We start from the raw sequence: 21,841 nt of genomic DNA, 5'->3' as shown, positions 1-21,841 counted from the left end.
AGATTAACAGGGTTTCCTTGCAGTCTGCTGGGATCAGGATGTCCAGGTAGGGGTAAATCTGAATATGGCAGGTGCCAGGCATTTTGTGAACACTCTGGGAACAGTGGACAAACCAAAGGGCAATACAGTAAATTGGAAGTGAGAGGAGGGTCCAGAAAAATGTAAGAATTTCCTGTGGGAAGGTTGAATGAGTATGTGCAGATAGGTTTCTTTCAGGTCGAGTGTGGCCATGAAAGCCTGGGCTGGTATGAGAGGGAGTAAATTTGGTAGGGACAACATTCTGAAGGTGGGCATTTTTAAGAACAGGTTTAAGGAAAGGTCTAGAATGGGTCTCCATGGTCCATCTTTTTTTGGGGACCAGAAATAGTCTTGAATAGAAGCCCTTTCCTTCCTGCCCCGGAGGGACAGGTTCTATTGTACCCAAGTTCAGAAGGTCTGTCAGAATCTGAAGGAAGAGGTGTGTCTGATTTTTTTGGGGGGAAGAGGACACCACTTAAGTGGTGGCCTTTCTTTTGAGAAGAGGAAGTATCCTTTTTGAATAACAGCCAGAACCTATTTGTCTGTGGTGATGGTTTTCCAAAAGGGGAGATAGTGGGACAGGTGGGCGGAAAGGGGGAGATGGGCACGGCAGTCACACATTGTTGGGGCTTCCTCTATCTTGAGAGGGCTGTCTAGATGGGAGCTGAGGGACAGCTGGCCTGAAAGGGGTTTGTCTTCTGTCCCCTCTTCTGTGTCTGGAAAAGATAGGTCCAGCTGGGGCAGGGTTTCTTCTGACAAAGGTGGCTTTGGCAGGGTAATTCCCGTCATATTTAAAAATAGGGGACACCAGAAGATGCTTGATGTCTTGTAATTCTTTACTCTCTTCTTGCAGATTTTTGACTAGGTCTGTAACTGTATACCAAACAGGAAGTTAGGATCCAGGGGGGTAAGATTTACACCTGAAGTCTTCTTGTAAGTGTTGCAGACGTAGCCACGAATATTTCCCGAGTACAGTGGCAGATGCTGCAGAGCATGCAAAGGCCTCTGCAGCATCATAACTACATCTAATGTACTGTCTGGCGACTTGAGAGACCAGGTCCAGAGCATATTTGGTCATATGGGTTTGATAGATGATGGCTCTAAAGGCCAATGTGAAAGAGGTGTAAACCTTCTTTCCAATTCTATCCATGGTTTTGCTATCTTTGTCCGTAGGTAAGAGCAAGGCAGACGGAATCAGTCTGGATGGTTTAACTGGTGAAATGGCAATTACAGAAGGATCTGCCAGGAGTGGTTTGAAAAGAAATTTGTGGTCATCAGGCACCTTGTAGAAGCGGTTTGGCCTCTTAGGGGCAGGTAGCTGAGAATCTGGTGTCTTTGATCCTGAGGAAAAGGCATCTAAATAGGCAGGAATGGCAGAAGGGGAGGGAGATTCCACTTGTAACAGTACAAAATACCTTTTTTGACTATCAGCCATTTGAGAGGTGTCCCATTTGAAGTATTCCTTCATTTTGGTTACGGTCTCACCAAAGGTGATATCCTCTGGAGGGGAGTCCCCTTCAATGGATTCTTCATCTGAGGAATAATACTCTTGAAAAGAGGCTATTTGGGAGGTGCAAGATATTCATTCATAAGAAGATGAATAGGTCTCTTGCTTTTCTTCCCTGTCTTATGAGGAAGGTGGTGGAAGAGAGCAGACAGAGGCAGGCCTAGGGCTGAGGAGAGGAAGAGGAGATGGAGAAGAGGCTGATGACCTAAGAGCCATAAAGGCCTGAATCAAAGACTAGGTGAAGGACTGCCAATCAGGTAATCCCTTCAGCGGGTGTAGCCAGATGTTTGGGGTTTTTTTCCCTTATTAACTGGGGTAGACAGGCATAGGCCTGGAATCGGATGCCTGGCTAATGGTAGCTGTGTCAGGAGGAGGAAACCTGGTCGGAGGCCCAATGGTGTCTGCTTTCTCCTAGACCTCAGCAGTAGCTGATGACTAGGTTAGCTCCAAGGACGTGCTTGTCATCAACTGCGAAGCAGCTTCCTCAAAGGTCGCCATAGAAGTCGACGGATATGTCGGACGTCCCTCAACTCCTAAATGGGTAGCTGGCGGGACGTCCGAAAGCAGAGAGGCAGTGGAAGAGGGCCTAGGATTCTTGGCCTTCTTTCGGGAGGTTCAGTCAGGGCTTCCGAAATGGGATCCATCCTGAGTGCTAATTTTTTTAAGTCGTTGGTTTTTTGAGTAAAGATTAACTGCAGCCAGCCAGCTGCTTAGCATCTTAGGAAAAAAGACTGGCAGATAGATCAAGCATTGTAATCGTGCTCCCAGCCTACACAAAAAATGCAGCTGTTGTGCATATCTTTCTGGGGTATCTGGCGCATGCATTGGCATTTGCCCTTTTTTGCTGACATTGGCTAAATTTTTCAACAAACCAAGTTTAGTTAGAAGGGTAAAGATAGAAAAAACCCCAACAGGGTACTTAGCTTTAAGACGTCTTGTGGTGAAGCAGTGAAGCACACATGTGATGGTCGTCTGCGGCTGAAAAGTTCTGAGGTTTGTGCGCGCAGACGTCACATTTAAGGTCCCTGGTTTATGGCCCTACGTGTGATGTCCCACGCAACTGCAACAGCCAAGCTGAAGCTTTCATATAGGAGCTGATGTACGGGTCACCTGAGGTAGAAAATCCCACAACAAGAATACTGTAACTTAGGAATAGAAGGACATTTACATTTCAGGTTAGTAAATCAGCCAATCAGCACTTTAAAACAATAATCAAAAAGCAAACTACTTGAAGGAGTTCATTTTAACAATCAAACCAGTTTCTGGAGCAGTAAAAAAAATTTTTTTTAAAAGGTCACTTTTTCAAACGTTTCTGATACTTACAGAAGGGTCAAGTGAGATGATACGGACTGTGTTATCCATTAGCCCAACAGCCAAAAACCTGGAACGCTGCTCTCCAGGAGGGACATTGGCTAAGCTCATGCATACTACATCTGCAGTCATCTCTTTCCTCTCAGTATATTCATTCAGCTGCCCTGACTGAAATGAAAAAATAGAACAAAAGTGAAAGTAATATCAATACATAGATTAGTTACAAGAGTTCTCAAGTAACAATAAAAAGAAGTTGTATACTTCCCATAAAGTTCCATCTGTGCTGTCCATCATCATTTATCCTTGACCTGTGGGTTCGGTTTCGAACATCAAACTTGACTTGGCCATTACTACAGCCCGTGATGACCAAAACTCTCAAGCTGAAGTCCTACCCATAATGCTCCCCTCCCAATTATCTCAGTTTGAGTTTGCATACAGAAAATACAGAAATTATTTTCTTAATAATTATACCTTCATGGAGAAATCATCTGTTGTCATGGGCGAAAAAGTCAATGATAAATGAAGATGGACAACACAGATGGCAAACACATAACTTCTTAACCTGATGTTGTCAATTTTTATTTATTCTATGACCTGTGGGCAGAGTCCCAGGCTACCTTAGATCTTGGGAGGACTCATGGAAGGATATTAACCAAACGATGCACTTCCCCCTAGACACCAAATACAATTTCTAATGAAAAATAAAGGTATGAAGGGTAGCTCATGTTGCTGCTGCACAGATCTCATCCATGGAAGCGTTAGATTGGAACACTGCTGAAGAAGCAACTGCTCTGATAGAGTGTGCCTTAAAAGGCCCAGGTAATTCACCTTTCCTCTTGTTGTATATACAGGAAATACAATCTTTTAGCCATCTAGATAAAGTGATTTTGGTAACTGACTTGCCCATTTTAGTAGTTGCAAAGGAAACAAATACCTGATTGGACTTCCTTATGTCTTGTTCGATGAAGACAGAATCTTAATTATCTATCAACGTCTTGTAAATGCAAACAGTATTCTCCTTTGTTTGAGTAATTGGATAAAAAAATACTAGTAGACTGATTGCCTGACTGACATTCTTTTCTGACAGCACCTTTCGCAAAAAGGAAGGGTTAGTTCTCAATGAAACCCTATCTTTGTGAAATTATCAATCAAGGTGGTTTACAAGATAAACTCTGAATTTCAGAAATCCATCTGGCAGAAGTTATAGCTACAAAAAGTACAGTTTTCCAAGACAAAAATTTCAAGTCGTAGTCTGAATCAGGCTCAAAAGGGAGATGAACTATTGTTTGCAATACTAAGTTTAAATCCCAAGGTGTACATGGATCCTTATTTGGCAGTTTTAACATCAAGGTCTTGTTTAAAAATGCTTTGCAAAGTCTATGAGGAATTTAAGAACATTCTTTAAACACATTACAAAACCAGAGATAGCTGCTAGTTGAACCATAATGGTAGAGGAAGAAGGCTCCTCCTTCAAACTGTAAGGCTAAGAATTCTAAGACGTCATCAACAGGAGCAGAAAAAATGTTATTCTCATGAGCACAGAAGGAAAATCTCTTTCATTTACTAATGTACAGTTTTCAAGGGGAAGGCTTGTGGGAGGCCAGAAGAATTCTACGAACTCGGGAAGAAAGTATATTACGTCTGGCAATGAACCTGGAGAAGCCAAGCCATAACCTTCAGGTTTTGAAGGCATGGGTGAGCCAATTCCTCTGGATATGATATCAGGTCCAGATCTGGGTCCAGAGTTCACTGTCACTGAATCATATAAGGCCAGAGGAAGGGGATCCAAATTTTTCGTGGCCAGAAGGGAGTAATGAGGATTACTTTGCTCTTCAACCTGATCATTTTCTTTAGAAACTGAGGAATTAATGGGAAGAGGGAAAGGCATACAGGAGCCCAGAGGGCCAATTGTGCAGGATAGCGTCTCTCAGGGACTCCCCCCCTTAGGGAGGAACAAGGAAAAAGTAGCTGCTGCACTTGGTGTTCAGGGGTGATGCAAAAAGGATCACAGTAAGGCTGGCTTCAGCCACTAATGATCCTTCATCACTCTGGAATTGAGAGACCACTCATGAGTCAGTAGACAAACTGAGCAGATACATTCTTTTATCACAATGGATCTCCCCAGGATACATGTTGCTATAAGAAAGTGGTTGGCAGAGATTGCCCACTGCAAGATTAAGTGCTTCTCAACAAAAGGGGTATGACTTGGTTACTCCCTGTTTGTTGATGTACCAAACTACTGACATGCTGTCCATTTGAATTGCAATTGTTCCTAAAGGGAGAGAGTTTTGAAAGGCCGGAAATGCTAAAAGCACTGCCCTTAGCTCTAGAACACTGATATTCAAGCTGGCCTCCATGGGGGACAAAGAGCCTTGGACAGCCTTGTCCAGAAAATGCCCCCTACCCCATCTGAGAGGAGTCTGTGATCACTACGGCTTGGAGCTTACACGGAACAAAAGGGTGGCCAAGGAGAATTTGCTTTGATTGGATCCATAAAGCTAGATCTTCCTTGCAACGGTTGGTAATTAAAATCTGGTGTGTCACTGGCTGATGCTCAATGGACCACTGGGAAGCTAAAAGCCATTGCAATATTTTCATGTGATATCTCACCAGGGGGATTAACATGATGGTCACGGCCATCAAACCTAGAGCTTGTAGAGCAAGTCATGCGGGTACAGTTCTGCTTCTGATAATTTTTTCCACTTGATTTTTGATCTTTTGCAATCTCAAATAAGGTAAAGAGGCTATCCAAGTACTGGCATTTAGTACTGCTCCTATAAAATTCTATATTTTGAGCTGACATTAAACGGAGCTTCCTCGTAATTTACCATAATCTCCAGGTTGGCAAAAGGTCTGGAGAATGTAGTCTGCATGCTCTAGAAGATTACTGGTGGGAGAGGTAATGAGCCAGTCTTCTAAGTATGGAAGCACTAGGAATCCCTGCAGTCTCAAGTGAGCTGCTACTATTGCCATGCACTTGAACACCTTGGGGGCTGTGGTAAGACCAAAGGGCAGGGCTATGAGCTGGTAATGACGGGCTCCCAGCTGAAAGTGGAGGAATCTCCTGGAACGTTTTTTCATTTTGATGTGATAATACATGTCCTGGAGATCTACATAACATATCCAAACGTCTTTCCCTAGAAATGGGAGGATAGACTGAAACGGGACCATCTGGAATTTTGTCAAACTGATTTGTTCAAAGCACTTTGATCCAAAAATAGTCTCCGGTTCCCTGTCTGCCTTGGCACTAAAAATATTGAGTAAATTCTGGACTCTTATCTGGTCTGGTGGAACTTCCTGGACGATTCTCTGCAGTGGTTTTTGAATTTCGAGCACTGCTGGTTCCTGCTAACTATGTGGAACATCAGGGATTTTCTTGCCACTTTGGGAGGTAAAAGGAAGGGAATGGATTAGCCTCTGGTTAAAATCATCTGCACCCAAACATTGGGAGTAATCAGAAACCTGGCATATCAGTGCAGGGATAAGCGTCCACCGACTGCCTTCAGAGGAATGCAATCAGGCCTCCTTTCAGGAGCACTGGTAGGGCTTGCCAGGAAAGGTATCTCTGGAGCCCTGACTTTTCAGGCCACCTCTGTGGCGTGGATGGAGTCTTCTTTTAAAGTTCTCCACCCCTACCCATGGGGAAGCCACTACCACTTGTGTCCTGGAAAGGCCCTTAGGACTTTCTGAACCACATTTTCCCACTCCTCTGGTTCCTTGAAAAGGACCGTTGAGTAGAAAAAAAATACACACACTGCAGAAAGGGTCTTTCCATCCTTTTCACACCTGGACAATGTTTCTCAGACTTTACAGCCAAAAAGGGAAGATCCATCAATGGAAGCATTAATGAATGAAGTCTTTGGTGGCTCCCCAAATTCGCACATGCGCATCCAGATGTGTCTCCTTATGGCTATGCCACATCCTGCTGCTCCAGTCATCCCTTTCTATGAGCCTCATGGATGAATTGGAAATGGACTCCAGGGTGGTGGCCTTTGTCAGAAATGGCTACTGCCAGAGTATCCGATAACTCCTTAATCAGATCCCTCGAGTCTGGTAAAGTGTGTCATAAAATTCAAAGACTGCAAAGCAAAGGTCAGTAAAGCATACACCCACTTTCCAAACCTATCCATTGACCGAGACTCTCCACTGGCAGCATGGATAGGGGAACTTTCCTCTGCCAGTTTCCTTTTAGTGGCCACTGCTACCACCATGGCATCTACCGGTAATCCCTTTACCCAAACCTGATGCTCCTCTGGTGCAGTTAATATAAAGCATTCCCTAGAGTCTCCTTGCTTCTTTATCTGCTTAAAAAATTCATTTAGTGGCTGTTTTTCTGCTGTGATAAACATTTCTGTAGTGTTTTCTGCCTAAACTACTGCAGCTACTAGCTGTAATAGTTTCCCACCCCCTCCCCCATTGGTGTCTTGTTCTTATACTTGGTGGATTTGCAGTTGCCCGCACCTATTGCAAATTTGATCTGGGACACTCCTCCCAATCTAGTGTCATTAGCTCAATCTACCTAATACAGAGAGACCATTTGAGAAGGCCAACCCACTGAGGATCTTAACCAATTATCTTCTGTTCCTCCTTTCTCCCTTTCCACTTTACTAAAAAAAACAACTTTGCTAGAATCTCCTTGTGTTCTGACAGAGTGCTTCTCTGCTGATAAGTATATTTATTGGCACATTTTAACTGTTCAGTTGAATAAAACAATAAATTGAATTCAGTTCAGAATACAGTTCGAATAAATTGCATTTATTTTAAACTGCATTTGCTTTAATATTGCTACACACTCATGTGTGCGAGCTTGCACTGCATTTGAATCGTTTTTAGTGCTGTTTTAGCTGTTTTGTAAAAAAAAATAAAAAATAAAAAAAATAAAACAAAACAAATTTTAAGCTTGTTTCCTGCCTTTCCTGTAACTAGTCTAGTTCAGATACAGATCTGTGGTATCCAGCACTGTTTTAAGCTTCTGAGCCCCCCCCTCCCCAAGCCTTTCTGTGTTGGAGGGAAGCCTTCTAGCTTATCAGTGGGAGTGGTAAGCACTATGTAGCCTACATACCACAAGAGGAGTGGTTTCTGGCCAGAAATTGTAGTTTATTGACCATTTGGGCAGTTTTTCCTTCTCTTTCAACTTTCTGGTTTAAAAGCCCGTGTTTGCGCTCGTTTCACACCTTTCCTGTAACTAGTATAGTCCAGATACAGATTTGCTGTATCCAAGAATGTTTGTAAGCTTCTGAGCAGTGTCAAAGTCTGCTCTTCAATTCTTCCCGTTAGAATTGCTTGTTCTCTCTTCTGCCCTTTTACTAGCTTACTCGTCTATCACTTTGTCAGACTTATTGTAACAATTACTGTAAAACACAAAGTGCTACCAGCACTAAATGTTCTACAAGTAAACTGATTCAGTACTTAATGCCCACCCCTCTAAACGTCGGTTCCCTGTGTTTTCTCCTATTAACCTGGTGAAATTGGGAATCCTGAGGCAATGTAGCAACTGCCTAATGTACACTGACAACCCTCTCCTCTTACCTCCCAACACTCAGACTTGCGAGAGATGCACTTATACATACAAAAAGGAAGCCATGCACTCTCCAGCCAAGATTGGAATAGCTGGTCAAGAGGAGAAGGCCAGCACTTGCACCACACCACATGGAACACATAGCCCTCCAGAACACACACCAGCACTGCCTTCACACAAAAAAAAAAAAAACACACATCCACCTTCGCAGAGGCTCTCAACAAAAATCTACCCAAACACCAAAGACCTCCAAGGCAGAAATGTACTCAACCACCACAACACAACACTAATCACAAGAGAAACAGCTCTCCTAAAGTGTGCCACTCAACCAAAGCCCCTAAGGCAAAACATGCCCAACACACTAGTCACAGATGACTTGATTGTGAGGCACACTGATGTCCCACTCGCTAGGTTGAATAAAGAGAAAGCAACACTCAGCTGCCTGTCAGGTGATAGGACGCACGCACTCAGGACCCTAACAACAGGTACAAATATTACTCTGTCATTGTACATGTAGATGTGAATGACTTCAGACATACCTCCCTGGAATACATGGAGAGAGAGATGGAGGAGCTCTCAGATTATGTAGCCAAGGCGAGTATGACCCTAGCCTTGAGCAGCATCCTACCATCACCCAGAATGATACCACAGTACAAGCAGAAAATGATGGATTTCAACAATTGGCTAAGTTTCTGCTGTCATTCTTAGGGGATCCAGTATCTATCGACATTTGTGCTGAAACAGAGACTTGGTTTAAAGGAGCAGAAAGCACCCCTGTACTATCATGCTATAACTCAAACACCTTTCGCCCCCAGAACTTGGACCGAAGCTCCAAAGGCGATGGTGTTTCCATATTCATAAAGGATGCTCACACCCTCCAGACTGGTAGCCCAACATAACACATCAGAAATACTTCAGGTGCAGCTAACATTGGGTAAGAAAGCGATTCAGGTCGTAGCCTGCTATAGCTCCCCTACCATGTCCCAAGACTCACACTCCAGATTACTAAGCACCCTGGAGAAAATATGGATCCAACCTGACACTCTAATGCTGGGTGACTTCAACTACCCCTCCACTAACTGGGAAAAAGTACAGTTTTGTACCTACCATAAATGCAGATGTTCGAGTGTTCACCCTGCTGCAGTCATCACACTTGGGTTATCCTGTCATCAGGCGGTCTCCGCAGTCGGCCGGATTTCCAAAGTCTTGGTCTGACGTCGGTTGCTGTCGCTTCATCTCTGACGTCAGTGCGCCAGGGGTACATATATTGCAACAGACGCCATTTTCTTCAGTTTTTTTTGCCCCAGATGTCAGGTGCCCCCAAAAAGGTGATTAAAATTAGTACCAAATGGTGTGAACACTGTACAAACACAAAATCCCTTCAGCTATAAGCAAATACATCAGTAAGGCATAGCAGAGATTTAACCAGTAGATCAGAGGGGTTGGAGGGAGGGTAACCTGGACTGCATCAGGGTGAACACTCTAACATCTACATTTATGGTAGGTACAAAACTGTACTATGTTCATCGTGTTACCCTGCTGCAGTCATCACACTTGGGTTGAGTCCCAAAGCTAAGGTAGGGTGGAGGTATCATAGAGGGTTAGTGGAGGCAATGAGGCCCTGCAGAACTGCAGTGGCGAAGCCCGCCCTGGACTTAGAATAAAGAGGTAAGTGATAGCGTTTGATGAAAGTGTGTACAGAACTCAAAGTTGCAGCTTCTAAAATTTCCTTGGTAGGAACCCACCTGAGAAAGGCTGTAAAGGTAGCTGTTGCCCTGGTAGAGTGGGATCTAATGGTAGGAGGAACTGGTTTCCCATGATAGTTATAACAGAACCGTATGCAATGGCCTATCCATTTGGAAATGGTTTGCCTGGATATAGCCCTCCCTTGAGGAGCTGTAGCATAGGATACAAAGAGCTGGTCAGTTTTATTGAAAGCCTAAGTTTTATCCAAGTAGTAACGAAGCTGCCTGTGAATGCCCAGGGAATGCAGGAGTCTCTCACCTTTGTTCTGTGGATTGGGGAAGAAAGTGGGTAGGTGGATGGTTTGATTTAAAGCTACACTGGAAACCACCTTAGGCATGAAGGAAGGATTAGTTCGTAGAGAAACTCTGTCTTGATGAAAAATGAGGAAATGTTCCACTGCCATAAGTGCCTGTAATTCTGAGACTCTCCTAGCAGAAGTTATTGCCAGGAGCAGGGCAGTCTTCCAAGATAGGAACTGAAGGTCTGCACAGAAAGCTGGTTCAAAGGGAGGTAACGTTAGTTTTCCCAGAACAAAGTTGAGGTCCCATGTTGGTGTAGGAGCTCTTCTAGGTGGTCTAATGTTTTTTGCCCCTCTGAGGAACTGCCTTAGAAGAGGATTTGAAAATAAAGGTGGATTCGTGTCGTAGTGAGCTGAAATAGCTGAAGCATGGATTTTAATTGAGGAGAAGGAAAGTCCTTTGTGCAACATCTCAGCAAAATACTGCAGAATGTGAGGCATATGAGGCTGAGTTGTGTCTTGGCCTTTAGCTTGGTTCCAGACAGAAAACCTTTTCCATTTGTCCAAGTAAGCCTTCCTGGTGCTTGGCCTCCTGGCTCCCAGAATAACATCCAGTACTGCTTGCGAAAGAGGGGCTGGTTGGATGTTTAATTGATTTGCCATGCAGCCAGGTTTAAGGTTTTGAGCTGGCTGTGTACAATCTGTTTGTTTTGCTGCGTGAGCAAATGAGGTATTTGAGGCAATATCTATGGTGGGCTGTGAGCCATATTCTTCAATAGCGGGTACAAGCGCTGGCATGGCCAGTCTGGGACTATAAGAATCAGTCGAGGTTTCTCCTTTTTGACCTTTAAAAGAACCTTTCTGAGAAGAGGTAATGGAGGAAAGGCATATGCTGTCAGGTTTTTCCAACTGAAGGAGAGAGCGTCCACTTTCCAAGCTTGATGGTGGAATGTCCTTGTACAAAATTTTGTCAGTTGGTAGTTTTGAGGACTGGCAAACAGGTCTATATTTGGAAGGCCCCATTTTTGAGTTATCATTGTAAATATTTGTGGGTCTAGTTTCCACTCGTGGGGATCATTGATGTTTCTGCTTAGGTCGTCTGCCAATGTGTTTTTCTGTCCTGGCAGGAATTGAGCTTGTAACTGGACTTGGTAGGCCAGAGCTGTGTTCCATAAGATCACTGCTTGCCTGCAAAGAGGGTAGGAATGTGTGCCCCCTTGTTTATGTACCACATTACTGTGGTGTTGTCAGTCTTTATTGCCAGTTGTCCAGGTTGTAGTAGATCCTTGAAGGCTGTCAGAGCTTTCTGTACAGCTAGCATCTCTTTTTGATTTATGTGCAGTTTTCTTTGTTCTGCAGTCCATAGGCCTTGAATGCATTGTCCTGCCATGTGTGCCCCCCAGGCATAGTCTGAAGCATCTGTTGTGATAGTTTGCCTGGTTGGGGGCAAGGTGAAAGGCTGACCCTTGTTGAGGTGACATGCCTGTGACCACCATAGAAATTCCTGTTGAAGGCAGGGAATGAGAGATATCACTGTGTCCAAGCTGTGGCTGTGTTGAGACCATACGCTTTTTAGGTACCACTGTAATTTCCTCATATGCAGTTTTGCAAATGGTATTATCAGAATGCAAGATGCCATGAAGCCCAAAGCCTGCAGAATTTTTCTTGCAGTTAATTGGGTCTTTGTTGCCATTGTCTTGAAATATTGAGTCAGTTGTAGTTGCTTGTCTGGTGTAAGATAAGCCTTTTGGGCCGCTGTGTCCAAGCTGGCATCCAGGAATGTCATTTTTTGTGAGGGTACTATTTTGACTTCTTTTCGTTTACTGTGTACCCCAGACAATTTAGTAGATGCTTCACAAAAGCCAGATGTTGTAAAAGAATGTCTTTTCTTTCTGCTTGGATGAGGAAGTCGTCTAGGTATGGATATATTTGAATTCCTCTGTCTGCAGTATGCAATTACTGGTGCCAGGCATTTTGTGAAAACTCTGGACGCAGTAGATAAGCCAAAGGGCAGTGCAGAGAATTGATAATAGGTTGAACCTGCAATGAAACGGAGGTATCTTCTGCAACTTTGTCAGATAGGGACATGCAGGTATGCCTCCTTGAGGTCAAACGTTACCAGCCATGCTTCCTTGCCCAACATGGGAAATAGCTGCTGTAATGTTAGCATCTTGAATTTGGGAATTTGCAAATAAGTGTTTAGAACTGAAAGGTCCAGAATTGGTCTCCAAGCATTGTCCTTTCTGGGTACTAGAAAGAGCCTTGAGTAAAATCCTTGGCCTTGCTCTTGAGTTGGTACCCATTGAATGGCTCTCATGGCCATGAGAGCTGTAATTTGTTTTTGAGCCTCTGCCCTTTGATTTTGTGGCAGGTTTGGCATTCCTCTTTTCATTGGCAAGGTGTGAAAGTGGAATCTGTATCCTCATAAAATTATGTCTAGGACCCATTTGTCCTTTGTGACCATGTGCCAGTTGTCTGCAAAAACTGCTAGTTTTCCCCCCAAAGGGGCTGATAAAAGAGCTTTGTTTGGCCAGCTGAGGTGCAAGTCATTGAGTTTGGCTTCTGGTGGGTTGAGACCTGTCTTCTCCTCCCTTCTGGGTTGGAGTTCCCCATTGGCGAGGTTTATACTGGGCTTGTGGTTGTCCTCTGCCCCTTGGGCGCCTGTATTTACCCCTCTGAGGTCTGTCAGTGGCTGGAAAGGACCAATTTTTTGTTGGCCAGTTTCTGCTGAAGCGAGGGGATTGTACTTGTAGGAAATCTTTGACTGTCTGCATTGATTTCGCCTTATCTTCCATTTTCTTTAAAACTTCTTCTGCTTTAACTCCAAAAAGAGCATCCTGCTGTAAGGGAGCATCAAGTAGTTTTGCTTTAACATGATCAGGCAGACTTTGTTGCTTTAACGAGGCATGCCTACGTATAACTGATCCAGTGACAGCTGCTCTGCAGGAGGCCTCTAAAGAATCAAACCCACATTGTAAGGTATGTTTGCCCACCTGCTCGGTGGCGTGCAACAAATTCTGTACTTCTTTCAATTCAGATTGTTGAGGGAGGGAGGTCATCTTTCAATTCAGATTGTTGAGGGAGGGAGGTCATCTTTTGTTTTAACTGAGAGATCAGAAATTGCTGATACTTAAGCATATGAAATTAACAATTTAGTGCTCTCATAGCTAATGTGGCTGAGGTGTAAACCTTTTTCCCCCACCTGTCTAGTGCTCGAGTCCCTCTCAGAAGGTACTGGGTTTTTAGCCATGGAAGCCTTAGCCCCCTTGGGACCCTGGGAGATAGTCTCTGGGTCAGCTACTGGGCTTTTGTAAAGAAATGTGTGGGAATCAGGTACTACAGTCAGGCTTAGCCGGAGCAGGAGGTAGAGGGTCTGGGTTGAAACTGGATTCTAAATAGACATCATCCACAATGTCCAAAACAGGTGGGATGGCTAGAGGTCTGTGTTGGGGGAGTAAAAGAAACTCTCTGAGCCTTTTCTTGGAATTAGAGTAATCCTGGCCTTCCCAGTGAAAATGTTCCCTCATAGTGTGTAAAGTTTCCCCAAAAGAGTAGTCTTCAGGAGGGGAAGCTGAGGGAATAGAGTCCTCAGCATCAGAATCTTCATAAGGAGAGAAGGAATAGTCTTGGTCCTCAGAGGAATCCGAAGAAATAGATAGTTGCTCAGAGGAAGCAGAATCTTCCTCTTGTCTAGGCCTTTTGTCAGGAGGAGGCTGAGAATCCCGGATAAGAGAAATCAAATCTTCAGCCATTTTGAGCATCTATTTCTTTGAAGTGTAGTCTTTTTAGATTTAGAAAATGTTTGGACTGTAAGAGTTGTCGGTCTGAAAACGCCTTCAGAAACCGATGGAGTTTCATTAGCACCAACGTCCTGGGAAGGTAAATCGTCACAAGGGCCTGAAGTAAAAGGCTGCGTTGGCCTAGTACATTCCGTCAAAATATCCGTAGTGGTCTCTGGTTCCAGAATTGCGGTAGTCAGGGGCTGTGTCGGAGCCTCACTGATAACCGGAGACCGGATCAACCGAGGCCTCGGAATCAGGCTTAGGCCTGGGCTGTCGGTCTTGTCCCTGCGCTTTTTGTGCACGCCGGTAGTCGGTAGCTCCAACGGCATGTTATAGTTACATTTTCTACCAAAATAGTGTCGTGCGAAATCAAATCGTCTTTTAATAGTACGCTTATTAAACCTAGCACAAAAACGACAAGAAGTGATGTCATGATCAGGGCCTAGGCAAGGTATGCAATAAGAATGAAAATCCTTATGAGCTATTTGCTTCCCACAAGAAATACAATTGTTAACTTTTTCTGACATCGGTCTGAGGCAAGAAAAGTTTCCCCAACGGGGTACTTAGCTTTATAGAAGACTTCAGTCTGAAATTCAAATTCGACAATCTCAAGAGTCGGCCGACCGGCACTTGCGAACTGCTTCTGCTTCGGGCAAGAAAGACTGAAGAAAATGGCGTCTGTTGCAATATATGTACCCCTGGTGCACTGACGTCAGGGATGAAGCGACAGCAACCGACGTCGGACCAAGACTTTGGAAATCCGGCCGACTGCGGGACCGCCTGACGACAGGATAACCCAAGTGTGATGACTGCAGCAGGGTAACACGATGAACATCTACTCATGTACCAATACATTTGCCCAACATGTCTCTATGAGAATCACTGTCAGTGGAGATGGACACTGCAACTTCAATACCTGGATAGCCAAGGTTTACAAAACAATCCTAATTCAGAATTAATTTAATTAAAAAAACTTTACAGTACTCACTTTGCCCCTGAACATTATTATACTTCCAAAGAATAATTCTCAAAATGTTCACAGATTACCTTTTCCTAGCCAAAGATAAAAGCAGATCACATAATGTTACCAAAAGTTTCCATTCAAGTTTGCCTTCTACTGCTGCCCTTAGGGGCAATTCAGAAGAAAGATTTCTCCCACTATATCAAGAATCCAACCTATTAACCTAGAAAATACGTTTGTGTTATCAACTTACCATTACTGTAGATGCCAGAGTGTAGCTACTGCTGCAGTCATAACTTAAGGGATATCTGCTGGAGGTCGAGTCCTACATCCAAACTAGACTTTCACAGTCCTGTCCTCTTCTCCCAATACCTCCCTTAAGTTTCATGTCCCCCATTGTATACAAATCACAGTATAAAAGTTGACATCCAGTGAACATCTGTTCTTTTATGACCCTACCTATGGAATGTCCAGACTTGGCACAAACCAAAATTCTTTACTTCTGAGACACAGTATATGTTATCTGTAGTCTATTTCAGGCAGAGGCTCCTAAGGTAAAATGTAAGGGAGAGAGAAGGGCTTCAGATGAAGCCAAGCATTCAGAGGGAGAAATAGAATAACAGGTATATCCATTCCAGTGCTAAATACCCCCCCCCCAAAGAGATAAGGAAAGGACAGAAACTGAAATACAACAGTGACTACATGCAAATATCTACAAATATAGTAAGCTGATAAACAAGGAAGATATTACAGTCACGTTAAGTCACTGCTGTGGTCTTAACTTCAGGGATAGCTCCCACAGCATTTCCTTCCAGTCTTCTAGGTAGTTGGTATCTCTGTGGAGGAAAGCAACATGCCCTTCAGGACCAGCTGTCACCTCTAAGAAACTGCTGTGGTAGATGTCCTTCTGGTGGAGTGTGACCTTACAATTCCTGGTATTTACTTGGCATAGAATTAATGACAGAAAAATACAACGTGAGCTTAAAGAATAGTTGTGTAAAATCTTAGCATAACCACATATGTCCTACTCTTCCATGTTGCAGTATTTTTAGTGGGGATTCCCCACCTCAGGCGACCCAAACGTCGGCACCTATACAAAAGCTTAAGCCTGGCTGCTGTAGGTGCATGGCACGCTACACGTAGGGCCATAAACCAGGAACCTTAAATGTGACTTCTTGACGCACAGATCTCAGAACTTAAATGTCCAGTCGGACAGTCCAGTAGAGAGCCAAATGATGGCAACAAAAGGTAAAAAGTGCCATTTGCTGGCTAATCTGACCATAGTCTAGGGGGTGCCCTTTATATAGGTCAATGGGAAAAGGAGGGGGGTAGGTGGGGGGGGATACTGCAACAAGGAAGAGAAGGACATCTATGGTTATGGTAAGATTTTACACAACTATTCTATGTCCTTTACCAATGTTGCAGTATTGTTAGTGTGGGAGAGTGCCACAGCTTAGTTAGAAGGAAGGGTGGAGGTACAGGTAGCTGGTTCCAGAAACCCTTGCAGGATTGCCCTAGCAAACCCTGCCCTGGCTCTAGAGAAGTGGTCCAATTTGTAGTGTCTGGTGAAAGTGTGTATGGTGGACCAGGTGGCTGCTTCCAGAATGGAGGCTGTGCCAGGTCTTTAAGGAATGCTTTGGTTCATAGGTTGGTACTAGGCTATCAGCCCTAGGGCCTATACAAGCCTAGCCATAACAATTCCCTGGCTATTTCTTCCCACACTATTTACTTCTCTGGACTCCTGTCTAGCAGGGCGACTGACGTGATCCCCGGGGTGAATTTCCTTTCTCCCATCCAATCGTCACGGTTCCTTTTGAAGAGGGCCAAAGAGGCACTCTGCTTGACATGTATGGGCAATCTATTCGAGTCTGGGGAGTCTCTGGGTCAGGAACCTATCCCTCCAGCATGTTTTGTTTATTGTGATGACAAAGTTTAGATCCCTGGAGCGTGTGGCTCTAAGGGATTGGGATTTCCTTAAGTGTAGCATGTCCAACAGCTCTGGGTTTGACATGGCCTTGTATGTTGAGCAGAGATCGCCTCTAAGTAGATGATATGCAACAGACTATAGCTGGAGTTTTTTTTTAAGGCGGTCAGCGTAGGGCATCTGCTTTAGGCCTGTGATTCTTTTAGTGAGGTATTTCTGCAGCCTTTCCAGTTGTTGCAGAAGTCTTGAGAGGTACATACCAAATGGGGCGTTGTATTCTATAATGGGTCTAATGAGGGATGAGTACAGTGGGACAATGACCTCCTTTTTTCTGGATGAAAAGCCCTTAGTGATGAGGTGTGTCACATAGAAGGATTTCCTGACTGTTGTGGCGATGGGGTTATCAAAGGTGAGACCACTGTCCGCCTGTGTCCCCAAGTCTCTTATCACACCTTCGGTGTTTAGTGTACTGCCACTTGTATAGTAATTCACGGATACAGGTTTCTTCCCAAAGGGGATAGCTATACATTTCTTGGCTTTGAGCTTGAGCCCATGGCTCTGGCACCAAGCATCTGTTTCTGTAAGGCCCTTCTGTAGAGTATCCACATAATTTGGGAATTCAATAATGGCTCCCAGTTTGCAGTCATCTGCAAACTTTGTTAGCCAGAGTCCCTTAGTGTTAGCCTGCACTTCAGAGAAGTAGATGCCAAACAAGAGCGGTCCCAGGACTGAACCCTGAGGTACTCCACTTGTCTGCAGCTGGATTTGGAGTCGGCTACTTTTACAGTGTGGGTTCTATCAGTAAGCCAGTTAGCAACCCATTGGGTGACGTAGGGATTAATGCCCAGTTTAGTAAGTTTATCTATGATTCCAGAGTGAAGGATGGTGTCAAAGGCCATGGCAAGGTCTAGATAGACTGTGTGGACCACCTTACCCTTGTCCATGGCTCTGGAGATGGATTCGAAGAAGTCAATCAGGTTCAGGAGACAAGATCGGCCCTTCACGAACCCAAACTGGGTGGGGTCCAGTGTTTGAAGGTTGCCAATGTCTTTGTTGATAACTTCCATGATAATACGTTCCATGGCCTTACAGATCAGGCTCATCAGACTGATGGGGCAGTAGTTCCCAGGATCCAAGGTGGATCCTCCCTTGTGCAGTGGGATACCTGTAGCTGTGCGCCACTCAGTGGGCACGAAGCCTGACGTGAGGCTATGATTAAACATGACACTTAGGTGAGGTGCCAGTTCATTTTGTAGTTCATATAATATACAGCCCGGGATGTCATCTGGTCACATGGATGATGTATTCTTAGCTTTGGAGAGTGCATTTTGTACCTGTGTGCTCATTATTACCAGAAACTGGCAATCTTCCGGTATTGAGATGGACTGTTTAGAGGGTGAGGGGGGTGAAGTTGGCAGTGAATTGATCTGTCAGGATACTGGCAATATCCTTGGGATCAGTATATTTAATGCCATTCTGTTGTAGCTCAGAGCAGATCTGAGCATTGCCATTTAGATTCTTGACATAGTTATAGAATGCCTTGTGGTTGTCTTTGGAATCTTTGGCAATTTTATTTTCATAACTAGCTTTGGAGGATTTTATGAGGGATCGCAGCTTCTTACGGAGGATGGTAAGAGAGTTTTTTGCATCCTGGAATTTTCCTCTTTTCTGCAACAGTTTCTTCCTTTTGTTGTAAAGTTTGTTTATGGCAGGGGACCATCAGACTGATTTCCTTTTTTTGGAGGAGAGCATCTTGGTTCTATTTGGGATGGCACAATTCATGCATGAGTGGATGTGCTAGTACAGTGCCTTAGTGTAGGATTCAGCAGTCAAACTTTCAGTTCCCGTCTGCATGGGTGTCATGAATTGTGTCACTTCTGACTTGAGTAGCATGAAGTTAGCTTTGGAGAAGTTTTTATGGAGGTTTCCTTACTGGGGGTGGGGGTGGGATGTGGATGTTAAAGGTGATTAGCTTATTGTCAGACCTGACCAACGAGGGGGTGACCATAGGTGTGGAGCATCAATTTCCCATGTTGGTAATGACCAGGTCTAGGATATTGGAGCCCCTTGTGGGACTATGGATTAGTTGACCAGGGAGCTGGAATTTATGAATTCCATGAACTGTTGGGAAAAGGTGTTGGTATACGAGTAGTTTTCCCAGTTAATGGCAGGGTAGTTGAAATCACCCAGTATTAGGGTGTTTGGTTGTATCTTAATATTTTCCAGTATGTTTAGAAAGGTGTAGTGAGAATCTTGGAGCATGATGGGGGATCTATCGCAAGCTACAATTTGGAATGCAGTCTTACCTAGTGTTAGTTGCACATGGAGAATTTCAGACACATTGTGTTGGGCAACTAGCCTGGTGGTGTGAATATCCTTGGTGAATATGGACAACTCCTCCACATTTAGTGTTTCGGTCCTGGTTTGGTGGCCGAAAAGTGTGGCAAGAGTTGTAGCCTGGTATTGTAGGGGTGCTCTCTGGAGCCTTGAACCAGGTCTCAGTTACTGCACAGATATCCATGTTCTCCACTTTCAGGAGTGCCTCAAGAGAGAGCATTTTGAGGTTTAGACTTCTAGCATTGAATAGCATTACCTTCAGAATTTGCATGCCTGTACCTGTTACGGTGGTGGTTTTGTCCTTTGAACTTTGCCTAAAAAAGGCACTAGAGGGGTGGCAAGAGCCTTAGCCAGTAACCTGGATCCCAGGGGCGACAGGTGCAGAACATCTCTGGCAAAGCATCGTGGTCTGTCAATCATGTCGTCCCCGGCAGACAGATACTGGATCCACTTTGAATGACGCCAAAAGCTTATTCAATTGCTGAAGTCAATCATTTTGTCCATATATTGTGGTATAATTCTGGGCGACGGCAGAATGCTACTCAGGGCTAGGGTCATACCTGCCTGGGCCACATGATCCGAAAGCTCTTCCATGTCTCTTTTCATGGAGTCCAGGGAGGTAAGTCTTGAGTCATTTACTCCAACATGGACAATGACAAAGTCATATTTATACTTGGAGTGACTTGAGAGCATGCGCTACGTGACAGATCCTGGCACCCGACAGGCAGCTGACTGTAATTTTCTCCTTGTCCAGCCTGGTCAGTGGGACATCAGTGTGCCTGACTATACAGTCACCTATGACTAAAGTGTTAGGTACGTTGTCTTGCCTTAGAGGCTTTTGCTGGGTGGCACACTGGTGGTGTGAGCTATGTGATACTTTGTGATTGGAGTTTGTTTGCATTTCAGTTCGGAGGGCCTTGTTGCTTAGGCAGATTACAGTTAAGGGCCTCCGCATATGTGGATTTAATGTTGCTATGTGTGGGTGTTGGTGGTGTGGGTTTAGAAGGGCTATGTGTTGCTTGAGGTGTAGTGCGGGTGACAACCTTCTCCTCTTGACTGTCTAGCACAATCTTGGGCGGAGAGAGCTTTGCTTCCAGTTTGGCTACGCAAGTGCATCTCTCATACGTTGCAGTGTTGGTTGGTAGGAGGAGAGGGTTGTCTGTACATGAGGCAATTGCTGCATTGCCCCAGTATGCCCAGATTCACCAGGTGGGCAGGAGAAATCATAGAAAGCTGACCCTTGGACATGTGATTTGGTGCTTTTTTTTTTTTTTTTTTTTTTTTAAGTACAGGAGCTGTATTCCCTTGCCTTAGCAAGGTTCTTCGCAATTATAGGCGGTTTAGTGCCTACGATTAATTTTTCCGTATTAACAAGGAGAGTTGAGTGCTTGCATCAGTTTAAGGCTTCCTAGTGCTTTCCAGCAGGTATTAGAACAAGTGCTAGTCACAGGGGTGCTTAAATGCAAGATGGAAAAAAAATGGTTTATCCTAAACACTACAGTGTGCACTAGATAAGTTAGATGTGAAAGTAAGTAACTTAAGTTTTACCTGTCTAAAAAGTTAAGTTTTAGTGGAAAATCACTATTTTTAAAACAGCGAGATAGTCTGAAAGAGTGTGGTCACTTTTGTATTCTGGTACTATAGAATACAGTAGGATGGTGAATACATTTAAATAGATGAAGGAGAGTGATTTCACAAAATGATAATTATGTGCTTACTCACACAAACCAGTGAAAGCAGACAGGAAATAAGATATATGGTCAAATTAACATAATAGACAGGCAACTAGAAAGACAGTGGTATTTAAGAACACAACAGTAAGCGGGTGAGTGGGAAAAAAAAATTGCCTGACTCACAAGAGACAGAGCTGTGGTCTCAGTTTTAATATGCAGTTAAAAGCAGAATACAAGTAAAAAGTACAGTTTTGTACCTACCATAAATGTAGATGTCCGATAGATATGCAACTGCAGTCCTGACATATGGGTTTGTCCTGCCTCAGACAGCCCTTCGGTCGGCCGGATTCCAAAGTCTGGGTCCGGCGTCGGCTGATGTCGCCTCTTCCCCGACAGAGCGGCTGGGGTATAAAAGCATCAGCCGACGCCATCTTCTTCAGTGTTTCTTGCCCCAGATGCCAGGTGCCCTCCAAGGAAGGCTAAATTTAGAGAATGGATAAAAATTCCAGACATGCACAACAGCAATAAACAGATACGCCATAACAGATATTCCCAGCTAATTTGAAAAAGGGGGAGTGGACCCTAAAAAAGAGAATTACAGAGGGGTAGGAGGGAGGGAAAACCTGACTGCAGTTGCATATCTATCGGACATCTACATTTATCGTAGGTACAAAACTGTACTATGTCCTTCAAGAATGCAACTGCAGTCCTGACATATGGGTTGAATACCATAGCCAAGCTGGAGGTGGTAGGATCTAAGATAAGGATGGTGTAGCTAAAATGCCCTGCAGGACTGCAGAAGCAAAGCCTGCTCGGGATCTGGAAT

At 44.3% G+C, this 21,841-nt stretch overlaps 1 protein-coding gene across 1 annotated transcript in view; it reads right to left on the bottom strand.

Annotated features, from left to right (window-relative positions):
• The window catches only part of SF3B3 (splicing factor 3b subunit 3), a 2,130,119-nt gene that overhangs the window by 1,598,091 nt on the left and 510,187 nt on the right, over positions 1-21,841 (bottom strand). The window contains exon 22 of the mRNA XM_044079526.1: positions 2,849-3,004. Coding sequence (XP_043935461.1) covers positions 2,849-3,004 — 156 coding nt within the window. The remainder of the gene's footprint in view (positions 1-2,848; positions 3,005-21,841) is intronic.

The sequence above is a fragment of the Protopterus annectens genome, chromosome 8.part0 (assembly GCF_019279795.1).
Source record: "Protopterus annectens isolate FY-2018-M chromosome 8.part0, PAN1.0, whole genome shotgun sequence".
Classification (NCBI taxonomy): domain Eukaryota; kingdom Metazoa; phylum Chordata; order Ceratodontiformes; family Protopteridae; genus Protopterus; species Protopterus annectens.
Note: the sequence above shows the minus strand (reverse complement) of the source record. Positions and strands in the feature narration are given on the sequence as shown.